Here is a 20723-nt window from a genome sequence, read left to right on the forward strand (position 1 = left end):
ATACGCTCTATTCACTTTTGACTAAAAACTATTTTGTAAAAAAATGCAATACAATTATACTCGAGAAATTACAGTAAATACAAGTGTGTTTTTTTTAACTGCAAATTATCCCTTTTTGAGAGGATATGAACACTAATAATAAAGAAATGGACCTCAAACATGACACTAATTCTTGAGGAGGGTCTTTATGTGCTCCTTTAATGTATTGTTCACACATGATCACAGTTCTTCAAACACGTTCACCCCTCCAAAAAAAAATCAATGACCTCATATTCAAAACATTTTTTTCACATTTTCAGTCACCCTCTTATGAAAGTCCCGTCTCATAATGCAAGTTGAGTTATATATTCGCATATTAAGACTTACATGTAATGATAGCAGCTCATTCCAACCAATCAGCACACCACACTGTCCCGTCGTTTTGTTGCCCTTCCACTTTACCCATAACCCTTTATTTAATGTCATTAATTTGGGAAGCCAAAAGAAGACCCTGCTGAGGGGGATGGGAGTGGGGGAGTAAGTACTTTTGAGAAGTCTATGAACCAGCTCCCTTACTTTCGCTACCCTATCACTGCTGCTGGTGCTTCAACAGGTAGTTGCTTACATAGCATTTCAACGGCAGGAAACTTACCTGCGGAACTAGGAACTTTTGAAGAAATTCGTTCTGGGAGATCAATAGAAATTCACATCAGATTATATATTTGTCTTGTAGCTTATGAACCATGGTTATTATTCTTGTACACCAAGTAATTAGGTTTTTGCTTTTTCACAAGGCTACTTTATGTTTTAGTATAAGCAGGATAGAAGCTGTCCAGTTTGTAAGAATTTCTCTTCTTCCTTGCCAGGAATAAACTAGGAAGACAGCTTAGTCGTACTTTCAAGACATCGAGGACCCTTTTTGAGGATCTTCACAGCTACTGAAACCTTTTAGTTTTTGGAACTACAAAGTACCAACAACTAATGAAAGTTCCTGTAACTTTAGGCATTATTTCGGTCCCCTGGACAATGTTTTAGGGAGGAAAATTAACTTGGGTTTGTGGAATGCAGATTATATGTTCCTTGTGGCTCATTTTAAGAAGACTATTGTTTTTGAAAGATGTCTTCTGAAAAATAAAATATATTTTCCCATCTTTGGACAGTATTCCAGTGAATTAACATACAGTTTTGACACAATCAAACAGTAACATTGACATCAGATTAGAGCTGCTGCTGATTCAAGAGTGTGTGTTTTATGCTGTTATTAGATTGACACACCACTTAAATAATAAATAATCACAAACTGTACACACCTGTTGTGTGGAGCTTACAAATGCGCACCCGTGAACAGCCACTATCAAAAATGGCCTCCACCTCCCTTCCCGTCCTGCTCGAGGGTGACTGCTGCCATTCTGCCGTTGGCGTGCAAACCTTTTCCTGGCTGTAGGGGTGACATCATGATACCACGGGCGTCATGTCCCAAAGCTGAGCAACACACACGATGATGTTAACTCCTTCCGCCATCTTTCACTCCTTCCAAAATCAACAGTGCTCTGAACTCCCAGCCTACCTTGACAACCTTGTCAGTGCCGGAGGTGAGAAGGCATCCGGTGGTAGGCTCATAGTGCAAGTACACAATGGCGTGCTTGCTGTCATGGAAGGTTGCCGTGGGGGCGCGACTGGGGGGAGGACACAAAATGGACAACGGGTAAAAGGGGGTGTCTTGAAGAAAAATGGCAAGTGGCGGGTGGCATCATACTTACTCTTCGTCTGTGATGGAGGCGTAGCAGCCGTCGCACACGCGCACCTCAAACTCAAAACCCATGAGTGGGATGGTGGAGCGCTTGGACGAGCACTTGCCGCACAGAGCCTGGCCACACTTCCTGCAGTGATGCTGAACAATGGGGAGACAGTAGCAAAGAGGCCAAAAAAAGGTATCCGTTCAGTGACACCACATTTATGCCGCTAAATTTAATCCCTAGAGAAGTTATGGGAAACCAAAAGAAGACCCCGCCTTTGGAGATAGCGCCCTGCCTTTTGGTTCCTAACCCGAGCACATTTTGACCGCAGGAAATTCTGGAGGACCTATTGCCTGAAATCTAGTTCTGGAGTAATTTGTCGTTGGCCAAAAGAAGAACCTGCTAAGAGGTAAGTGTCTTAGAGAGATTCAGGAACGAGGTCGCTTCCTTTTTGGGACCCTATCCAAAGTGAATCTCAACTCCAAGAACTTTTGGACCTATTGTCTTAAATTCTATCATGGTAAATCATCGGGAACCAAAAGAAGACCCTGCGAAGTGGGTAGGTACTTTAGAGGGGTCCAGGAACCATCTCCCTTATTTGTGGTACTTTACCCAAGGACATTTCAGCCACATAAACTTTTGGGGGATCCTTGTGTGCTTGGACTTTTGTCTGAATTACAGTCACGGAGTAATATTATTGGGAGTCAAATGAAGATCCCTGGTCAAGGGTTAGGTTCTTTGGGGAGGTCCAGGAACCAGCTCCCTTCCGTTTGGTACCCTACACGAATGCATTTTGACTGCAGGAACTTCGGCAGGGTCCGACATTAACGGTGGACTGGGGCCACTATGCCGCTGTGTCGGGCCACCCCCTACGTGCAGCGGCTGAAATAAGTATTTTACATGTCACCATTTTTCTCACTAAATATACTTCCAAAGGTGCTATTGACCTGAAAATTTCACCAGATGTTGGGAACAACCCAAGTAATCCACACATACAAAGAAAGTACAACAAATAAATTCAGAAATTAAGTTCTATGTAAAAATGTGAAATGACAGGGAAAAAGTATTGAACACATGAACGCAGGTGCAAAAAGGCACGGAAAGCCCAGACAATACATAAAATCTATCAATAATCAAACAGCAATCTAGCCCCTTGTCAGCACAAATGAAAAAAAGCTGGTTCAGTCCTAATTGATGGCCTACAAAAAGGTCTCATTGCCAAGGTGTGAGTCAAGACACATCTCATGATGGGTAGAAGCAGAGAGTTGTCTCAAGACCATCGAAAACTAATTGTTGCAAAACATAACGATGGCATTGTTTATAGGCGCATATCTAAGCTTCTAAACGGTATGGTAAAGGTTTCTATTACTGGCTACGGGGGAAACATGTTTTTGTACCTGCCGTAGCCCGATCTTCTTGCTGTCCCACATCTGCTTGAAGTTCCAAAAGAAAGGCTGCTCGCACTTTTGACACGAGTCACTGTCAAGCCACTCTGGGGTCTATACACATATAAACAAATAAAAACTACATCCAAACGAACGGATAAGACGTGTCCATGTCAGTCACTTTTACCTCTTGTCGTGTCACGTCCATGTTCCAGATGACAATGCTGCCATCAGAGCTACACGAGATGAGCTGGCGAGTGTGCGAGGCGTAACACAGGCCCTGCACCTTGTCGCTGTCACATACACACACACACACGCACATGCACGCACACAATCCGTATTAGACAAGAGCAACACTTGAAACACATGGCCACACTTGCATAAAATAGAAATGCACGACAATAGGCGATGACAAAAGTATTTTGTTTATTGTATTTTCCCGTTTCTTTTTTCATCCATTATTTGTTGTATTATTTTTGTTTTCTTTAAATTATTGGATTTTTACACCAATAGTTTTGTATTTTCTGTAATATTTTTACTTATTTCTGTATTTTTCTATAATATTTTTGTCTAGTCTTTCAAACTAATTTCCTCGCATGTATTCTTTTCCTTTTCCTTTCCTATACATTTTAAAATGTTGTTCTTCATATTGAAGAATTCCTCTATTTTCGCGTAATACTTTCATATTTTTCTCTGAATATTTCTTTCCTATAATATTGCATTGTATTTGTGTGTGCTATTTTCATATTTTTCTCTTATTTGTTTCCTATAATATGATATTGTATTTTTGTTTAGGCTTGCAGTACATTTTACCGTTTTTTTTTTTCTTCAAATATTCTTTTATTTAAAACTATGTTTGTATTTTTGTTTTTGTGTAATATTTTCATATTCTCTCCTCTTAATAATTATATACTTTTTTGTGTGTTTTCTAATATTTTTGTATTTTATGCTTAATATTTGTGTTTTTATAATACTGTATGTTTTTCCCAATATATTTTTGTATTCTTTTTTCAAAGATTGTTAATTTTTTGTGTAATATGTTCTGTGAATAATTTTTTATTGTATTTGTCCAATATTTTTTCATTTTGTCAATGCATTTTTGTCTTTTTCTCAAATATTTGTCTAGTTTTTTAATATTTGGGTATTTTCCATGCTCTGTAAAAACTAAAATACTATAAATACATCATTTTACTGGTGTCAAGTGGAATGCCATTATCTCCAAAACCATCAATTTTAAAGAAAACACGTTTGTTGAGCCATTACAAATGCATCGTCAAAGAAAACAAGACATTTTCAACACTTTATATTGGTCCGTAATTTAAAAATCTAAGATTCCCACATGGAGAGGGATCAATAGTATCGATTTGTGGAAAAATATGACATTGACCAAATTTGGACATACAAGGTTTCGGCCCGATGCCAGCAATATAGCAAACAGTTGGAGGGTGTCAGTGGGGTATCAATTGAGGTGCTTACCTCCATGTTTTGTACTGCTATAAACAATGTACACCTATTGCCAATAGATGATATTGAAACTAGTGAGAACAAAAGAAAAAACATGCTTTGTACACATACTTGTGTCCTTGCAGTTCGATGGCGGTGCCTTTGCGTCCGCCTATGTCCCACATAATGATGGAGTGGTCGGAGCTGCCCGAGAACAGAACCCTCTGGATGGGGTCCCAGCACAGCGCAGTCACGTTACCTGAGAAAGGGATGGGTTACTCTTATTGCGCACACAGTGCCACACTAACCCCTGCAGAAACACAAGGCATTACAGAACAAGGCCATTGTTTAAATGCGCTGACTTGGGTCTGATTTTTTTCCCCACACCATCCAAAAGGTCACAGTCCACACGCTTATGCTGAAATAGTCTGCACACTGTACTGAACGATAAATGCTGATTCATTACTCACAACAGGGCAACCTCCTCTGGTTTTTGTTGAGTGAGATGGTCACTCATTCACTTAGTCAGACTGTCAGTTGGTTAGTTAGTCAGTCAGATAGTCAGTTAGTTGAATCAGTCAGTTAAGACAGTCATCTGGTCAGTCCGGCAGTCAGTCAGATAGTCAGTTATATAGTCAGTTTATCATTTAAATAGTGCTTGAGTTAGTTAGTCAGTCAGATAGATAGTCAGTCAGTCGGTTGGTCAGTCAGTTAGATAAATGGCATATGATCAAAATTTGCCTTGATAAGTAAAAATAAAAAATACAAATTGTGGCTACCACACTGAAAAAAGTATTTAGAATTTCCTTAATGTTATTATTTTTGAGGAGAAGAGTGGAAATTACGTCACAATTTATTTTAAAAGTGGTATTTGGTAACAAAAAAAATGCTTGCATTATCTCTATGTTATTAAAATTGAAGATCCTTTGCAATTTTGGTATTTTAGCAAGAAACATAATGGCAATGCACATGATTTGTTTTTGCGGGCCACATAAAATGATGTGGCATGCCGAATCTGGCCCCCAGGCCTAAGGTTTGACAATTGGGATCTAGACAGTAAGCCAGTTGATTGGTCAGCTTATTAGAGATAGTCAGTTTGGCATTTAGTTAGCCAGTCACTCAGTCAGTCATCTGTCAGCCAGATAATTAGTCAGTCGGATTACCCCAAAACAACATCTTCCAATTTCCACTAAAACAGAGGTACATGGGCCAAAGAAGAAGCCAGTTTATGTTGGTGCAGATCCAGTGACAGTTGCACATTGAGAAATATGTTCGTTACAGTCTGCTTACATTAGAGCTAAGTGAGGCAGATTCCATCAGATCGAGCAGATGGAACTGTGGCGGAAAAATGCTTGCTGTTTGTGGTACTAATTACTAAGCAGCATTATCGCCACATACAGTACTGGAACAGAGTAGAGAGTCTTGTTTTTACGCACTCAAACAAGACAGTCAGAAATGTTTAGAACGATTTGTTCTTGGTGGAGGTCGTTGAGTGTGTACATGGTGTGCGTATGTACCAGTGTGGCCCTTGAAGGTGGTCACCAGGCTGCAGCTGTCCTGCTCCAGCTTCAGGATGGTCACCTGACCCGACTGATCGCCGACAAAGGCGTGTCGAGTCTCAACATCAAATCTGAGAGAATTAGGTTAAGAGGGGGAAAAAAATAATAATAAACAAGAGACATAACAACCATCTCGTCAGACAGTCAGATAGTCTGTTACATAGTCAGTCAGTGAGTCCGTCAGCCAGTCAGTTACTGACTTACTCACAGAGTCAAATTGTCAGTCAGCCAGAAAGTCAATCAGTCAGTTCTTTAGTCAGTGAGTCATAAATACAGTCAGCTAATCAGATATTAAGTCAGTCAAGTCAGTCAGTCACTCAAATAGCCAGTCATGCAGTCAGATCGTTAGTAAGTCAGTTGGTCAGATTGTCAATCACTTGGTCAGATAGTAAATATAAATGCAGTCAGATATTAAGTCAGTCAGTCATTCACTCACTCAGATAGGCAGTCAGACAGTTAGTGAATAAGTCTGTTGGTCAGCTATTTAGTCAGTCGGTCAGATCGATTAGGGGTGTAACGATTGATTCACTGCATCAATGTATCAATTTATGTCCCTATGATCCAACTGCATCAACCTGTGCTTGGCAAGATGGCCTCCAGGATGACATAAATCGATTTAAAATCGTTTTAAAAGGTAATCAGTCACTTGTAACGATACCTGGAAATAATGCATCGGATTTAAGCACAGCGGGTCTAAAATGGGTGCGTGTGTTTTTTCAGCACTTTTAAAGACGTAAAGCGTTACTCGATTAAGATGGCCTGTCTATAACATCATCGCCTCACACCGGCACTGCCGATCGGTGGACAACAAAACTTGGCATGGAGGAAGGGGACGAGAAACTGCCGAGTGAGAAATTATCATTTTGGTCCAATGTGTGAAGACACTGCCCTTTGCAAAGACCAAGAAGTTCTAATGCTCACTGTTTTGCTAACCGCCTACTAAGGCACCATGGGATTTCACAAAACGCCGCCAGTTGTCGAGGCATGTCTTGCAGTGATCCCGCTACAGCAGTAGCCCAGGTAAAAAAAAAACGTTTTTATTTAAAAATAATAATAATAAATAAATAAATAAAAAATAATAAATCCGCTCCTCACTAATGTCTCAAAGATTACAACATCATACTGTTTGTGTGGGTAACTTTCAGAACAGCAGGAGCAGAGGAAAGTACTGTCAATTTTCACTCAATAGCTTTTTTGAGGTTACATGTCAACACAAACTTAAAACATCTTATCCTCCACTACTGGTTGAAAAACTCTCCCGTAACACCTTGCTAAATGGTACACCTGTGTATTCCCAGCATTAGTGTGCCAGCAGAGCGAGTTTTTGTAATGCGTTTATAGCTGCTCATTTACTGTAATTTCTCGTGTATAATGCACAATATTTTCTCCAAAAAATTTGACAGAAGCAGCCCACTGCACTGACTAAAATTAACATTTGTCACGGCCCGTGTCGTTTGCCTGCATTATAGTATTGGACTTACTTTCTACAATGGGTGGCAAGGCAGAAGAAGAGAAGTAGTAGTTCATTCTCATCTCTCACTTCCTTGCTTTCAACCAATCACACATTATTTGGTCAAATGTGACACCAAGGTCAGCTTAGTAAAGAATGCTCCTGTTATGGTTCTAAATGTGGAGATGATTCTGCTGGGTAAAGGGGAGGGATTTAGTCTAGTGTGATAAAGGGCCAACCCAAAATCCTGAAATATCATTGACCTTTTGCTTCATTCCCTTGATATTTGTTTAATTAAATACTTCAGTGTAGTGCTATTGCGTCAGAGCCGGAGGGAGCATGTCTAGTTCAAAGACGGGACACGCCATTACTTCAACAAGATGTTTGTCGCGCACTCTCCTTTGCACGATAATCTGATTGGAAGTGTTGCAATGAGCCAACTTGTCATTTATTTTCCCAAAGTTAAACCACACTTTCGATCGCCGTTACTTTCTTCTTTGTTGGTGGTCGGTGAACGTAGCACTTCCCTGTTCATTTAAATTTTAATTGCATGTTACACCATTTGATTTACAGTATTTTACACATCCTAAATATTATCTATGTAATATTTCCATGACTTTTCCAAAACATTATAGACAATGCTATTTTTCCCATAACTTTTCAAGGACCTGGAAAATGCATTTTAAATTTCCATAACTTTTTCCAGGTTTCTCATGACCGTACAAACCTTTGTTTTATCCATAATTTTTTTTTTTTTTTTAAATCTGATTCCTGTGTTGGAAAATGTATGTCCCATATATATCTCAAATATTACTTTTATAAGTTTTAGACAACCTTCACGTGCTTTATTGATATGTTATGTTATGACTATCGGCTCTGTGTGCGTCATATTTATTCCTAGATTTTTAGACAACCTTCACGTGCTTTATTGATATGTTATGTTATGACTATCGGCTCTGTGTGCGTCATATTTATTCCTAGATTGTTAGACAACCTTCACATGCTTTATTGATATGTTGTGACTACTAGCTCTGTGTGCGTCATACTTGTTGCAGATAATTGTCCTTTTTTTTCTCTCTCTCTCTCACTTCAATATAACAAGGGGGATTTTAGTCTGGGCTTCAGTAAGGGGTGACAAACTCGTAAGACTTGTACCTTTTCCTCCCTTTTCAAAGATTTTTCTTTTTTGTAATAAAAACCCACAAAGACAAGATTGGTTCCTTACCTATTCTGTCAGAAAACGATTTGCCAAAACATTCCCTTACAAGAAACAATAGAAATCTAGGAAATTTCACCCGCTCTGTCCAGTATCCATTTATTTATTTCCCAGTCAAACTGGTTGAACTTTTGGCTAAAATGTTACAGGATTGTTTTCAAGCCACTGAATCCTTTTTGATTGTATCGTTCTAAATGAACCAATATTGTTCTTGAATAGAATTGGCAACCACCAATCGTGATAAATCGATTTGTTACACACCTATCATGAATGCAGTCACATAGAAAGTTGTCAGATAGTCAATCACTTAGTCAGACAGTCAGTTAGTCAGTCAGCTGGTCAGAAAGTCAGTCGGTCAGGTTGTCAGACAGCTAGTCATCAGTCAATCAGCCAGTTAGTGAGTCAGCTAATCTAGAGGAAGGATACTGTAGTCCAGACACCCAGGCTGGGGTGTGGTATGATCCCAGCTGCTGTCCGCTCTCCGAGCAATGCCAGATGAAGGTCTTGTCCTGGCCGGTGCTCAGCAGCCACTCCATCTCCAGAACGAACAACACCACCGTCACTCTGCCCTGGTGTGCTGCAAATACAGTAGCATCCATGACAACAACAAACTAGCACAAGACACAAACAAACACACACACATACCCAAACTCACCCTGGTAGGTGTGCGTGGGAGTCATCTTATTGTAATCCTCAGACAAGATGAACTCCTGGAGATACCATGACATCGGAGTGGTTAGCTTCTTTTTACACTTGCGTGACACTTAAGAGTGTTCAAATTAACAACTCGAAATATTTGAAAACAGATTCTATTCTATTGAGGTTACTTACACAAACGCTTCCGATGTCCATGCCCACCAGCAGACGTCTGGTCTCTGGGTTGAAGGTCATACAGGAGCACGTGGCTGGACGCACAAACACGCACAACTTGCATCAAGTGCTTGTAAATAGCAATTCATTCACCTTTTTTTGTCAATCAGTTCAGTGAGACAAGATTCACTGTGACCAACTTAGGGGTTTGCTTACTATATTTAGAAATATTTTCTGACTCCTCTCGCAACTATTTTTTTCCAAAAGACCCCAATGAGTTTGCAGTCATTTTCACATTGTTTTTTTGTAGGTCAATAAAGGAGCCCACTGGAAGGCAATTACAGAGTCAATGTCCAAAGACGTGGGGCCCATTTATATGATGCAAAAGCAGTCGTTTACCCACGTTGGAAACAAAACAACAACAAAAACATCACATTAAGCATACTTTTTCATTTTGATTAATCGTGATTAATCACAAGCGCCAAATATACCACACATAGTAGCACATTTTCCTTTCAGGTGATTATTTTTTTTATTTTTTAAACCTGCTCCGATGAAAGGAAAGTTCACCACTGCACTATATGCAAATTAGCTTTTTTTTTTTTTTTTTTTTTTTTTTTTAAAGTCTTATTGGGGTGACTTTTGAAGTAAAATTTGCCACCGGGCATTCTCCACTCGGGCTCCAGTACTCTGGAATCCCCTGCCTGCGGAAATTAGAGTGGCTACCTCTGTGCAAATGTTGAAATCTCGATTTAAGACATATTTGTACACGCTCCCATTTGGTTAAAGTACATAATATGCCACGAGTGTCTCGCCCTGCCTCACCTCCTATCATATTAATATTAACAATGTCTTGACTTCATTTCTGAAAAATTTTATGTTATCTTAAAAAACGTTTTTCAAAGTAGCACCAAACCTTTGAACAGTAGTGTACGTGTCGACAAAAGAGGGAGCAACTATTTTCACATTATCTGTCTAATAAAAAATTATAATAATAAATAAAAATATTTAATTATTTCTGTGGAGCTTAATGCTGGGGGAAAAATGGTTTAACCAATCAACATCGGTTGTCTGAACTTCTGTAGTTTTGGACTTAAGGCAAGTGATGATAAACAAAATAATAGCACATTTATTTAGTTAGCCCTTGGTAATTTTTTAATTCTTTGGCAAATTTAATTTTATTGTTATTATTTATCATTTATTCTAAAATAATTGTGTGTGTGTATTTTTAAGTTTCAGGTTGTACCGAAAACTGTTGAAAATTAGTGCAATAAAAACACAGAGGTTTTCCCTAACATGATGAATAATAATTGTGATTACAATATTGATCAAAATAATCGTGATTTTCATTTTGGCCATAATCTTATGTGCATGTGTATTTGCCAGTGGTGCACGTGTTGCTGAAGCGAGCTTCCTTTCATTGCCCAGCAGCTCAGGTGTTGTTCCAACATGTCTGAAATTATAGCAGTGTGCAGCGTGCTCAAACAAACGCAACCGTCCAAAAAGACTCTCATGCGTGTTCTTGTTAAAATTTTTTTACAAAAATTACATTTTGTGCTCAACAGGCTACCTCCTCCTCAGTGACAGAAAACATTAACCATGACAAGGTCGAACGACTTCAAACTGGTCATATTGAAGACCTAACTGAATTGAGCTGCCGTCAAATAATTAACACGTGTGTTCTTTGGCTTTTTGCAGCACTTTTTCCACAAAGAAGGCCAGGTTGTCTTGTGACGTGGGATTTGAGAAGCCTGCGATAGAGCCCAATGCAAATTTTCATCACTATCAGCTTGATTACTAACACTGTAGCAGTGTTTTTTGCCAAGCGTTTGCATACACACAATTCAAACGCCACAGTTGGCTTTTGGTACAAAAAGTTTCTACTTTTTATTTTTGGGAGTTTCAGTCAGACTTGGCTTTTTGTGAACAAAGGACTTTGTTCGAATCTTGTGTGTGGTGTAGTGCATTTGAATCTATCACGTTTATGTTCAACAGGAAGGAACACTGATTCAAGATGAGGTAAAGAATCGTTTTGTTTATTAAGATTTTTTTTTAAAATAAATAAATAAAGTTGCAATTGTTTCTCTGGATAATGTTTTTATTGTATTTATTTATTTATTTATTTTAAAGACATTCTTCGTTGGTAAAAAATATATATTGTAATTTTTTTAGAATGTTTTTTACGTTTGTTTTCTCTGGGTTGTTTTCAGGTTTTTTATTTCTATGGATTTTTTCATCACTTTTTTGGGATCATTTTTAGAAGAAGTCATTTTTGGTCAAAATATATATTTGTTTAAGAATTAAATGATTTTATCAAGATTTTCTTTTCCCTGAAAAGGTTTTTTTTAGAGAATATTTTTTGGGTAAATACAATATAATGTTCAAGATTTCTTTTTTATTTTGTTTTATTTTAATATTTTCTGTTAGAAAAAAGCCATTTTTTCAGTAAGTTAAAAATTATTCAAATTTTCAAGAATTTCTTTTTTTTTTCAAGAAAAGTTTTTGGGGGGAGAAATAAGTCAAAAATATTTTTTTTTTAAATAAAAAAAGCCATATTTTTGGTCAGTAAGAATTTTCTTATTTTTTTTCCAAACATTAAATATCTTCTCAAGAGAAAAACATTTTAAAAGATTCTAGGGGGAAAAAATGTTTTCTCAATAAAACTCTGACTTATTTTAAAGAGGCATAGTTTCAGTAACCCAAAAATACACACATATTTTTTCCAAAATTAAATATTCCTTTTATTCTTTTCTCGTGGAAAAAAGAGAAGTCATATTTTAAAATGTGACTTAAAACACGACCTGTTCCATCCCCTAATAAAAATTTTGTGGCAGCGCCAACTAGGGAAATTCCCTTTTTTTTTTTATACAGTATATGTGACTACTTTGGCAGCTGCAGAAGACAACGTTGCTTCTTTATAGTGTATTTTGAGAGTCTTGGAGGTGTCAAGTGTGTGTTTGCTTATTAGATGCCTTCACAAAGCGAGTAAAACGTTAACTCGGGTGCAAACATTCAGAACATGATTCACACCCAGAGACGGCTCAAATGGAAACGATTCAACTCGGAGTTTGTCAGTGATAATAAAACACAGTGGATTTACTTGATAATAAATCAACAGTTTTGTACTTTGTCCACATTTATAACAAGTATACAGTACATATGGAAAGGCAAAGGAAAAGTACACTCACATGGCATAGTGTGGTAGACACTGGGCCAGTACTGGCCACTGTCCCGCTTCATCCAAACCCGAATTGTCCTGTTCGAGTCCAAAAAAATAGTTTTTAGTGAAAACTATAGCAAGCATGGATGAAAACTAAAGCCTAATTAAAACCTTACCTGTAGTGTACTTTTCATATAATGGCATGCATCTCAAAGTGCTTTATTTAATTTAGTAATTTAGTAATTTAAATCAATCCCCTCCCGTCACTCATCCACACAGATACATATGTGCATGCGCGCGCACACATATGCACGCACGCAGTTAAAATACAAATAAATGTAATGACCTATGGCTGGGCACAAAGGAACCAAGTGGGAAACACCATCTCAGTGAGCCGTCTGCACCCAGAGCAACAGCACACCACAGCCACAGGACACCACCATGGAGCTCAATTGTAATGGCGGAAGGGGAGGTGTAAATGGCAACTGAGGACCCCATGAGGTGGACCCGGGCCACAGTCCACTGCAGCTCACAGTGTAGAGGGCTCTCTCTGAGGAAACACTGAAAGATAATGAAATAATCATAAGCATATATAAAAACATATAACACATAAAACCCAATGTTGGACTGCCCTTATATAGCGCACACCCCGCACCCACCCAGGTCCACCACCGACCACCATCGGAGCTCTGACTCCCCCTCCTGCGTTGACCATCCACAAACAGGAGGTGAGACGCATCTTCAAACAACAAAAGATCAACAAAGCGGCAGGCCCAGACCTTGTGTCCCCATCCTGCCACAAAGTCTGCACGGACCAGCTCGCTCCAGTCTTCAAACAGATCTGCAATAGATCTCTAGAACTGTGTGAAGTACCATCCTGTTTCAAACGCTCCACCATCATCCGCAAGAAACCTGCAATCTCGGGTCTGAATGACTACAGGCCTGTCACCCTGACATCTGTGGTCATGAAGTCCCTTGAACGCCTCATGCTGGACCACCTCAAGAGCGTCACAGGACCCCTGCTGGACCCCCTGCAGTTTGCCTACCGAGAAAACGTGTCTGCAGATGACGCAGTCAACATGGGAGTGCATTTCATCCAAGAACACCTCGACCGTGCGGGGATCCTGCTCATGGACTTCAGCTCTGCGTTCAACACCATCATCTCGGGACTCCTCTTTTCCAAGCTTCTACAGCTCAGCGTCTCGCCTGCCATCTGCCTGTGGATTTACAGCTTCCCGACGGGCAGGACACAGCAGGTGAGGCTGGGAGACACCATCTCATCCAAACGCACCACCAGCACTGTGGCGCCACAAGGTTGTGTCCTCTTTTTGCTACTCTTCTCTCTCTACACGAACGACTGCATCTCAACGCACCGGCTCTCAAACTCCTGACGTTTGCAGACGACACCACAGTCATCGGCTTCATCAAAGACGGTGACGATTCTGCGTATTGACAGGAAGTGGAGCGTCTGGAGCTGTGGTGAAGTGGAATGATGCCTCACCATCAGTGTATGTCCTGACTTTGTGAATAACTGAAAGGCTTGAATCGGAGGACCTAAGGGCTTGCAAGGGTTCACAGGATAAGAGATAAGAAGGCCCAAGACCACTAAGGCACTTAAAACCAGCAAAGGAACCTTAAAAATTGACCCTGAAACACACGGGAAGCCAATGCAGGGATTTTAAAATTGGGGTAATGTGCTCCAGCCTTCTGGTCTTCATCAAGACACGTGCTGCCGAATTCTGCAATAATTGTAGGGCTGAAATTGTCTTTTTGGGACGACCAGAACGCAGGGCATTATGGTAGTCGATCATCTGACAGGAGATAAAAGCATACATTAGAAAACTATATGGTGGAGATTTACTATCATTATCATTATTATTGTTTTCCGTGAAAAGTAACCTTTGAAGTAAAATCTGACGATGCGCTTGCTCTCGATTTGACCCGCAAATTGAGATGGCTCAAGCGGAGGCCATCATTGAAAAATCGGAAAATAGCCTTTTTGATTTCAACAAATAATACATATCCAGGCATCTTTCCACCAAAGAGTTAAGGTTTTGATCACACATTTCCTTATGATTTACATTGATTTCTGGGCAAGACATTTGGACCGATTTGCTACGTAAAAAGTGGCATAAAATCCTTAAGAGACTCTTACAAACCAAGGCTCATTTTATTCGTGTGTCACTCCTCTATCCAATGATAAGTCTATTGTGATATACCGGTATTGTGAACATTTTAGTAACGTACCTACTATATGGCCACAAAATGTAAATGAGACAACCATGCCATTATCTAAATCGACGAGCAATAAAGTTCTGAAATTTTTATTTATAGAGTATGTGGTGGGATAATAGATTGATACAACTAAAATAGAAAATTTTAAATACGTATAAAATGAGAAATGCTCACACAATTATGTAAATACTGCAAAAGCAAATGTGTAGCTAACTAGTGCCAATCACAGTACTACGACTTAGCATGTTGCTAACTAGCATGTTGAAAAATAGCTGGTCAGATTGACTGCGACACTATTAGGTCATAATAATGTATCAAAAGGGTTAAAGCAAGCATTCAGGCAGGGTACTTTTGGGTCAATGGAGAAGAGAGGAGAGGGGGTTTCGGGCCGCGGCGTCAACGCGGGGGAGGCGGGCTCACCTGTCTTCAGACACGCTGATGACGCCGTCTTCCTTGGGGATGATGACCGCGGCGCTCACCACGTCCCCGCAGGCGTCGATCTTGCTCAGCAAACACGGCTTCCGAACCTGCGCTCGCGGCGGCTCGATTTCGGCCGCCATGCTGCTGCTGCGGTCATGTGCGACCCCTCCCCCCCCACCTCCGAGCGGGGAAAGCAGCAACCCTCACCCCGCGTAGGAGGTTGGCGCGAGAAGCGATCCCTGGGCTGCAGTGGTTGGATGTCGCGTGGCAGGTGGCACTCACTCGGTCACTCGGTCACTCGGCCAGCCACTCACCCACTCAGTGGTTGGGGGTAACACTGTCAGCTGACGATACACGCGATTGGAACGGCGGCACGTACTTCCGGTCAACAAAATAAAACTTCCGGTATAAAAAAATAAATGTTTAAAAGATCAGTAGGTTTTTGAAATATTTCCAGGGGTGTCGAACAACTTATTTTAGTTCGTGGGCCACATTCACTCTAATTTGATTTCAAGTGGGGCGGACCAGTATATTTGTGGCCTTATAAGCTATAAATAATGACGATTCCAAAAATTCTCCAGTATTTTATAATTACAAGTACATTTAGGAAAATATTCACATTTATTGATTTTTATCTCGTTGCAAATGTTGTTCTAAATTGGATGTCTTAAAAACGATTGCAATTTCAACAGTATAATTAATCTTTTTTTTTCATTTTCATGTTGCAGATCACAGTGGATCTTTATACTGTATGTACCTTTTATAAAATAACTTAGAAATCATATTAGTATGATGATTAGTATGATGTATTAGTTCCACTTATTCTACCATTACCGCTTCTGATGGTAGAGGTAGTAGTAGTGGTAAAACAAGTGGTAATAGTGGTGGTAATAGTATACGCAGTAGTGGTAGAACACGCGGTTGTGGTAGCAGCGTTAGTAATGATAGTGGTAGAAAAACTACTTGTTCTAGAACAAATGGTGGTGGTAGTAGTTGTACTTGTTCAACCTCTACAACCACAACCATTCCCATCACTACTACCACTACGACTTGTTTCACCACTACTACTACCAAGTGGTCGTCATGGTGGGAATGGTAGTGGTCGTTGCTCTAGCACTAGTGCCAGTACCATTACCGTCACTTCTACTACGAGTTCTACCACTCCCATTGCCAGAACTATTACCACTTGTTCTACCATTACTACTACCTCTGTCACCACTACCAGTACCTGCCATCAACATTATTACTACTGAACTCACCACCAATACTACTAGCGCAGTACCCTGAGAATGCACGATCTCGTCTGATCTCAGAAGCTAAGCATGGTCGGTCCTGGTTAGTACTTGGATGGGAGACCACCAAGGAATACCAGCTGCTGGGGTTGGCCAATCACATGCTCCTGTAAAAACATGCGGATTACAGAAACCACAATTGTGACCTATGTGTGCCTCATGGCACCGAGAGCTCTAACTACTAGCGATACTATTACTACTGTACTACTACCACCATTGCTGCCACTACTACTAATACTGCTGCTGACACTACTAAGATTACTACCAGCACAACCACCACTACACTACTACTTGTTCTACCACTACTACCAATAATTCTACAGCACCACTCCCATTGACACCACTGCTACCACTTGTTCTACCATTACTACTACCTCTAACACCACTATTACTAATACTACTACCACAATACCATCCATCCATTTTGTGAGCCGCTTCTCCTCACTAGGGTCACGGGCTACCACAATACCAATACTACTATTGCTACAATTACTTCGACCATCAACATTACGACTAAAACCACCACCACTACTACTAGCAATACTACTATTGAACAATCACCACTAATACCCCTACTGCTGAAACTACTAAGATTAGTACAACTATCCCTACTACTTATACCACTACTACTAATGCTACTACTACTACTACTACCATTATTTCCTCCAATGCTACCACTAGTTCTGCTACTTGAACAACTACCACTACTTCAGCTCCTCCCACCTCCACTACTACTGGATAAAAGAAAAATGAATGGAAAAAATAATGTTATGATCACATTTTTAACATTTTTAAACAATTCATGCCTTTCATTAGACATAAGCAATTCATTTTTAATTTTTAATTTCTATTATGGTGGTTGGCAAACACGCTTGTAAGTACATTAAGACTGGGAAATGGGTAATTATATGCATGAACATTTTAAAAATAAAGTTTTTTAAAAATTCGAACAAAAAACAATAATTAATGTCTGTATGTGTGGAGAGTCATGAAGTGAATTCCTGTTAACTTTAGACTCATTGTGAACATTGTGCAAACCTACCCTCACAATGGCCCATGTCAACATGCTTTTTTTTTTAACTTCCTCCTTTCATTATCAGGACTATTTCCGCTCCCTTTTATGCGGAAGTGGTGGTGTTTTCCAAGGAGGCACATCATTATGTAAATTGCATGTTGCACATTCATACACGCCTGCTGATACCGCTCGAGGGTCATATGGCAAATACAGAGAGCCTCTTCGTCTTTTTGCAAGAAAAGTCATACTAATCCAAACATGAACGTTGGGTGGCAGCCATTTTCAGGTCTTTCCAGAGATGCTGAATTGGTTTTAAGTCAGGGCTCTTGCTGGGCCATTCAAAAACAGTAACGAAGTTGTTCTGAAGCCACTCCTTTTAGCTGTGTGCTTCGGGTCATTGTCTTTTTTTAAGGTGAACCTTCGGCCCAGTCTGAGGTTCTGACCACTCTGGAGAAGGTTTTCGTCCAGGATATCCCTATACTTTGCCACATTATTTTTTTCTTCAATTGTAACCAGTCTCCACGTCCCTGCAGCTGAAAAACACACCCACAGCACGATGCTGCCACCACCATGCTTCACTGTTGGGACTGTATTGGACAGGTGATGAGCAGTGCCTGGTTTTCTCCACACATGCCACTTACAATTAAGGCCAACAATTTCTATCTTGTTTTCATCAGACCAAAGAATCTTATTTCTCGCCATCTTGGAGTTCTTCAGGTGTTTTTTAGCAAACTCCATGCGGGCTGTCATCTGTCTTGCACTGAGGAGAGGCTTCCGTCGGGCTACTCGACCATAAAGCCCCAACTGGTGGAGGGCTGCAGTGATGGTTGACTTTCTAAAACTTTCTCCCATCTCCAGACTGCATCTCTGGAGCTCAGCCACAGTGATCTTTGGGTTCTTGTTTACCTCTCTCACCAAGGCTCTTCTCCCCCAATTGCTCAGTTTGGCCGGACGACCAGCTCTACGAAGGGTTCTGATTGTCCCAAACGTCTTCCATTCCAGGATTATGGAGGCCAATGTGCTCTTAGGAACCTTAAGTGCAGCAGATTTTTTTTTGTAACCTTGGCCAGATCTGAGCCTTGCCACAATTCTGTCTCTGAGCTCTTCAGGCAGTTCCTTTGACCTCATGATTCTCATTTGGTCTGACATGCACTGTGAGCTGTAAGGTCTTATATAGACAGGGGTGTGGCTTTCCTAATCAAGTCCAATCAGTATAATCAAACACAGCTGGACTCCACTGAAGGTGTAGAACCATCTCAAGGATGATCAGAAGAAATGGACAGCACCAGAGTTAAATATATGAGTGTCACAAAGGGTCTGAAGACTTATGTCTGTGTGATATTTCAGTTTTTCTTTTTTAATAAATCAGCAGAAATGTCAACAATTACATTTTTGTTCAGTCAATATGGGATGATGTGTGTACATTAATGAGGAAAAATGAACTTAAATGATTTTAACAAATGGCTGCAATATAACAAAGAGTGAAAAATTTAAGGGCGTCTGAAAACTTTCCGTACCCACTGTACCTATCAAACACATACCTGTATTTCTCAAAATTTCTTGACATCAATAACAAACGTATCTTCTGTAAAACTGATGCTGAAAGTGTAACTCATTTTTCTTATGGTTGCTCATATAGAAATACATTTTGGGAAGATCTTGAAAAGTACATACTATGCAAAACAAGGGACTGCACTTCATCCTAGAACACATCGATGGCGTGGGGACCTACGCAAGGATCCTGTTTGTGGACTTCAGGTCTGCATTCAACAGACCTTCTCCAGTTCAGCGTCTCGCCTAGCATCTGCCAGTCTATTCACAGCTTCCTGATGGGAAGGACACAGCAGGTGAGACTGGGGGACATCACCTCATCCACACTCACTACCAGCACTGGGGCGCCGCAAGGTTGTTTCCTCTTTTTGCTACTCTTCTCGCTTTACACGAACGACTGCATCTCAACGCATCGGCTGAGAAACTCCCTGAAGTTTGCAGACGACACCACAGTCATCGGCCTCATCAAAGACGGTGACGAGTCTGCGCATTGACAGGAAGTGGAGCGTCTGGAGCTGTGGTGCGGCCGACACAACCTGGAGCTGAACACGCTCAAGACTGTAGCAATTCCATTGCAACATCCGGCCAATTTTGTCTTGAGATTGTTGTCACATCACTGTCGGACCAATTATACATTACTCGTGCACTCACTTTAGTAGTCTCGCCACTCTGCACTATTTGCATATCTGTTGTTGACCAATACTGGCCACTCATGTGCCTGAGTAACATCTGCACCATTCGCACAATTGACATTGTCCCAGAGTATCACGCTACTAGTCACTTTAGACTGCATCAATTTCTTGAAGTCTCGACGCCCTTTGCACAATGGTCATTGCACCGGACTATTGTTCTATTAGCCCTTTCAAACTGCTCTAATTGCTAGAGGACTCTGCATCTTTTTGCACAATTGTCAAAATAATAATAATAATAATAATTGTACTGGCATTACCACATTACCGGTAACCTTTCATTGCTCAGTGACTCTCTGTACTGTGTTTTTTTGTCTCAGAAGTATTTTCTGTTAAACGGACTGTCTGTTGTCGTACGAGAGCGGCTCCAACTACCGGAGACTAATTCCTTGTGTGTTTTTGACATACTTGGCAAATAAAGACCATTCTGATTCTGATTCTGAAACAATATATAGAATTAACATGGATGGGAAGAACTTAATCATTTATTTAGTAATTAAAAAAAAAAAATTATACACCATTGTCAAGCTCTATAGAGTTTATGAGGAAAAATTATCATCCAAGTGTACATTAAAACAAAATCAACTCCACAATTTAAATAGTTTTTTTTTTTAGTAGATTGTTATTTTTAGATCTCTTAAATCGGTCCCAAATAAAAATGTGAAGCTTTGATGAATGTTCATTCAGAGGGTTTTAAATAATTTCATGTAAATTTTCAAGTGTACCTCTCCCCACACACATTTTTCCCTGTCTTTTGCTTTCATTTGTATTTTTATATTGCTG

General features: G+C 40.0%; 2 protein-coding genes across 2 annotated transcripts in view; both read right to left on the reverse strand.

Annotated features, from left to right (window-relative positions):
• Positions 1-175: 175 nt before the first annotated feature.
• Positions 176-15762, reverse strand: wdfy2 (WD repeat and FYVE domain containing 2). The gene is made up of 12 exons (XM_061692434.1): positions 15394-15762; positions 12767-12834; positions 9600-9673; positions 9424-9478; positions 9195-9345; positions 6061-6173; positions 4676-4802; positions 3288-3393; positions 3113-3214; positions 1740-1870; positions 1547-1655; positions 176-1461 (listed from the first exon to the last, which is right to left on the reverse strand). Exons 1-12 carry the CDS (start codon positions 15531-15533, stop codon positions 1432-1434), a joined length of 1206 nt encoding a protein of 401 aa, XP_061548418.1. The 5' UTR covers positions 15534-15762; the 3' UTR covers positions 176-1431.
• Positions 15763-19301: 3539 nt separating this feature from the next.
• The window catches only part of serpine3 (serpin peptidase inhibitor, clade E (nexin, plasminogen activator inhibitor type 1), member 3), a 37832-nt gene continuing 36410 nt past the window's right edge, over positions 19302-20723 (reverse strand). Inside the window, exon 10 of the mRNA XM_061691139.1 lies at positions 19302-19526. Coding sequence (XP_061547123.1) covers positions 19517-19526 — 10 coding nt within the window. The 3' untranslated portion in view covers positions 19302-19516. The remainder of the gene's footprint in view (positions 19527-20723) is intronic.

The sequence above is a fragment of the Phycodurus eques genome, chromosome 12 (assembly GCF_024500275.1).
Source record: "Phycodurus eques isolate BA_2022a chromosome 12, UOR_Pequ_1.1, whole genome shotgun sequence".
NCBI lineage: Eukaryota > Metazoa > Chordata > Actinopteri > Syngnathiformes > Syngnathidae > Phycodurus > Phycodurus eques.